This window comes from Melozone crissalis, unplaced genomic scaffold (genome assembly GCF_028551555.1).
Source record: "Melozone crissalis strain CALT ecotype California unplaced genomic scaffold, PUWL_Pcris_2 ptg000079l_1, whole genome shotgun sequence".
NCBI lineage: Eukaryota > Metazoa > Chordata > Aves > Passeriformes > Passerellidae > Melozone > Melozone crissalis.
The window spans coordinates 3,518,046-3,520,895 of NW_026535856.1; the positions used below are offsets into that span (position 1 = coordinate 3,518,046).

The 2,850-nt window shown below is 55.7% G+C and overlaps 1 gene segment (V, D, J or C); it reads right to left on the reverse strand.

The window, feature by feature from the left end:
* Positions 1 to 476: 476 nt before the first annotated feature.
* LOC128946214 (immunoglobulin heavy variable 3-9-like) lies at positions 477 to 2,484 on the reverse strand (the record flags this gene model as incomplete). The annotated part of the segment is given in 2 exon segments: positions 477 to 484; positions 2,166 to 2,484. Coding segments are annotated over 2 exon segments (327 nt in total), but the record flags the coding sequence as incomplete, so codon positions are not given.
* Positions 2,485 to 2,850: the final 366 nt, after the last annotated feature.

The window sequence follows — 2,850 nt, forward strand, 5'->3', positions numbered from 1 at the left end:
CAAGGTTCCGGGTTCAGTTTTGGGGATGTGAACATGTACTGGGTCCGCCAGAGACCTGGACAGGGGCTGGAGTTGTGGCAGAGATCAGCTACGATCTTTCCAGAACCTACTACGCGCCATCGGTCAAGGGCCGGTTCACGATCTCCAGGGAAAACAGGCAGAGCTCGGTGACGCTGACCATGAACAACCTCAAGGACAAGGATTCCGGATCCTATTTCTGTGCCAAATGCGCCTGTGGTTTTGCTGACTGGGCAGGTGCTGCTGGTGGTTATGGTGACCATCCCGGGTTTGGCCCCTCTCTCTCCTCTCCTGGTCCCCAGGTGTCCCCAAACCCCAGCCCCTTCCCCCAGATCTCATACTTTGACCCCCATCTTGACCTCTGAACCCTGTGTCCAGCCCTGGGCCAACATTGAGCTGTAGGACAAAGATTTTAGGAACAAAGTTTAGATCAAGAGATGAAGGTTTAGATTTTGGGGTTAAACAGCTGAAAGGTTTGGAGAAACGGTTGAGAGAGGGCTGAGGTTCGGGCGAGGGGTCTGGGGGTCTCAGAGCACTCGGGGCAGGGGATGGAGCCAACAGCAGCAGCACCAGGAGCATAACCATTGTCACGTTTGGCACAGAAATAGGATCGGGAATTGGGGAAATGATGGTGAAATGGTCAAGATTTGAGAAATAGGGGTGAGGATTTTGGGGATGGATTAGAGAATTCTGAGTTATTTGGAAACAGAGAGGAGAGAGCTTGGGACCACAATCACCATCAACACCATAACCAGCACTAGCATCAGCACAACCACTGCTGTAACATTTGACACAGAAATAGGATCCAGAATCCTCGTCCTTGAGGTTGTTCATGGTCAGCGTCACTGAGCTCTGCCCGTTGTCCCTGGAGATGCTGACTCGGCGGCTGAACGATGACGGGTGTCTGGTGTCTCCATCATAATCAATCCCTGCAATGTATTCCAGGCCCTGCCCAGGCCGCTGGCGGATCCACATCAGACTGGTTCGTCCGAAACTGAACCCGGACCCTGAGACGAGGAGGCGCAGGGACCCCCCGGGGGGCTGGAGGTCCCCCCCGCACTCCAGCAGGGTCACGGCCGCCCAGAGCCCTACGGGACAAAGGGGAGATGGGGACGAGGCCAAAGCTCAACCCTTGACCCCAAAATCCCAACTATTGGCCCCAGGTTGGGACCCTTCGAGTTCATCATCCTCCTCCCATCCCTTTTTTCAGGTTGCCACGCCTCCTTTGAGGCCCTGGACCAATCAGGTTTCTCATCCCCATCTCCCCTTTGTCCCGCAGGGATCCGGGCGGCCGTGACCCTGCTGGAGTGCGGGGGGGACCTCCAGACCCCCGGGGGGTCCCTGACGTTGCTGTGCCGAGGGTCTGGATTCAGTTTTGGGGGTTTTGCAATGTTCTGGGTGTGCCAGAGACCCGGGCAGGGGCTGGAATTCATCGCCAGCATCAACAGTGATGGTTCCAGCACAAGGTACGCAGATTCAGTGCAGGGCCGGTTCACGATCTCCAGGGACAACGGGCAGAGCTCGGTGACGCTGACCATGAACAACCTCAAGGACGAGGATTCCGGATCCTATTTCTATGCCAAATATGCAGTTTGGGCTGTTGCTGCAAATCCTTTTGTCCCCATCCGCATTGGTGTTTCCCCACTTGTCCCCATTTTCCAGATTCTTTCCCCAAACCCCAATCCCTGACCCCATTCCTGTCCCCGTGTCCCAGCTCTGCCCTTCTCTGGCCCCAAATCTCAGCTCCTGTCCCCAAATCAGGGCCAGTTTCACCCTGAGCTCGGCCTCGTCCCTCCAAACCCAATCATTGCCCCCAGACTTGTCCAGTTTAGCCCCAAATCTGCCCTGCGCGCACCGAGTCAGCCACACACCCAAATCTGGCCCCGTTGGACTCACATTGGGAATTTTGGGCTACAATTTGAATTCTTGATCCCTGATCTTAACTTTGGGCTCAAATCCAGACATTTCAGTGACATTTGGGGAACGAGGGCACTGAGTGTGGCTCAGTGGGGACATTTGGGGCAGAGCCAGAGCAGGGCTGGGACAGAGGGACAGGAATGGGGTTTGGGGGAAGGGTCTGGGGCGCGGGGATGCAGACAGGGACGCAGTGATTAGATCAGTTTGATCAAGATGAGCAGCAGGATTACAACAACCATCAGTACTGGTTTTGGCACAGAAATAGGTGGCGGAATCCTCGTCCTTGAGGTTGTTCATGGTCAGCGTCAGCGAGCTCTGCCCGTTGTCGCTCGTCAATGTGAACCGGCCCTTGACCGAGTCCGCGTAAAAGATGCTGCCACTTCTTCTGCTGATCCCTGCCACCATTTCCAGCCCCTGCCCGGGTCTCTGGCGGATCCACAGCATTGCAAATTTTTCGAAATCAAACCCAGAGGTGCGGCAGAGGAGGCGCAGGGACCCCCCGGGGGGCTGGAGGTGCCCCCTGGACTCCAGCAGGGTCACGGCCGCCCGGAGCCCATCCCCAAACCTTCACCAATTTCTCTCATAACTCCCCTTGTTTAGCCCCAAAACCCCACCAGTTTTCCATATCTCAACAATCCTCAAAACTTCAATTAATCCCAATCAATTCTTTAATTAATTAGACACCTCATCCTGAGCATTCTGCATTGATTATACAGTTAATGCACTGTTAATGACCCCCAAAACCCCCGGGACCCCAACCCGGGAAACATCCCGGCCACAGCCTCGAGCTCCCTCCGGCTCCTGGCCCTGCTGCTCCTGCTGCCCCTCCCAGGTGGGTCCCACCACTTTTTCTTGGAAGTCACGCCCCTTTTCCCCTTCTGGACCAATCAGGTTTCCCATCCCCATCTCCCCTTT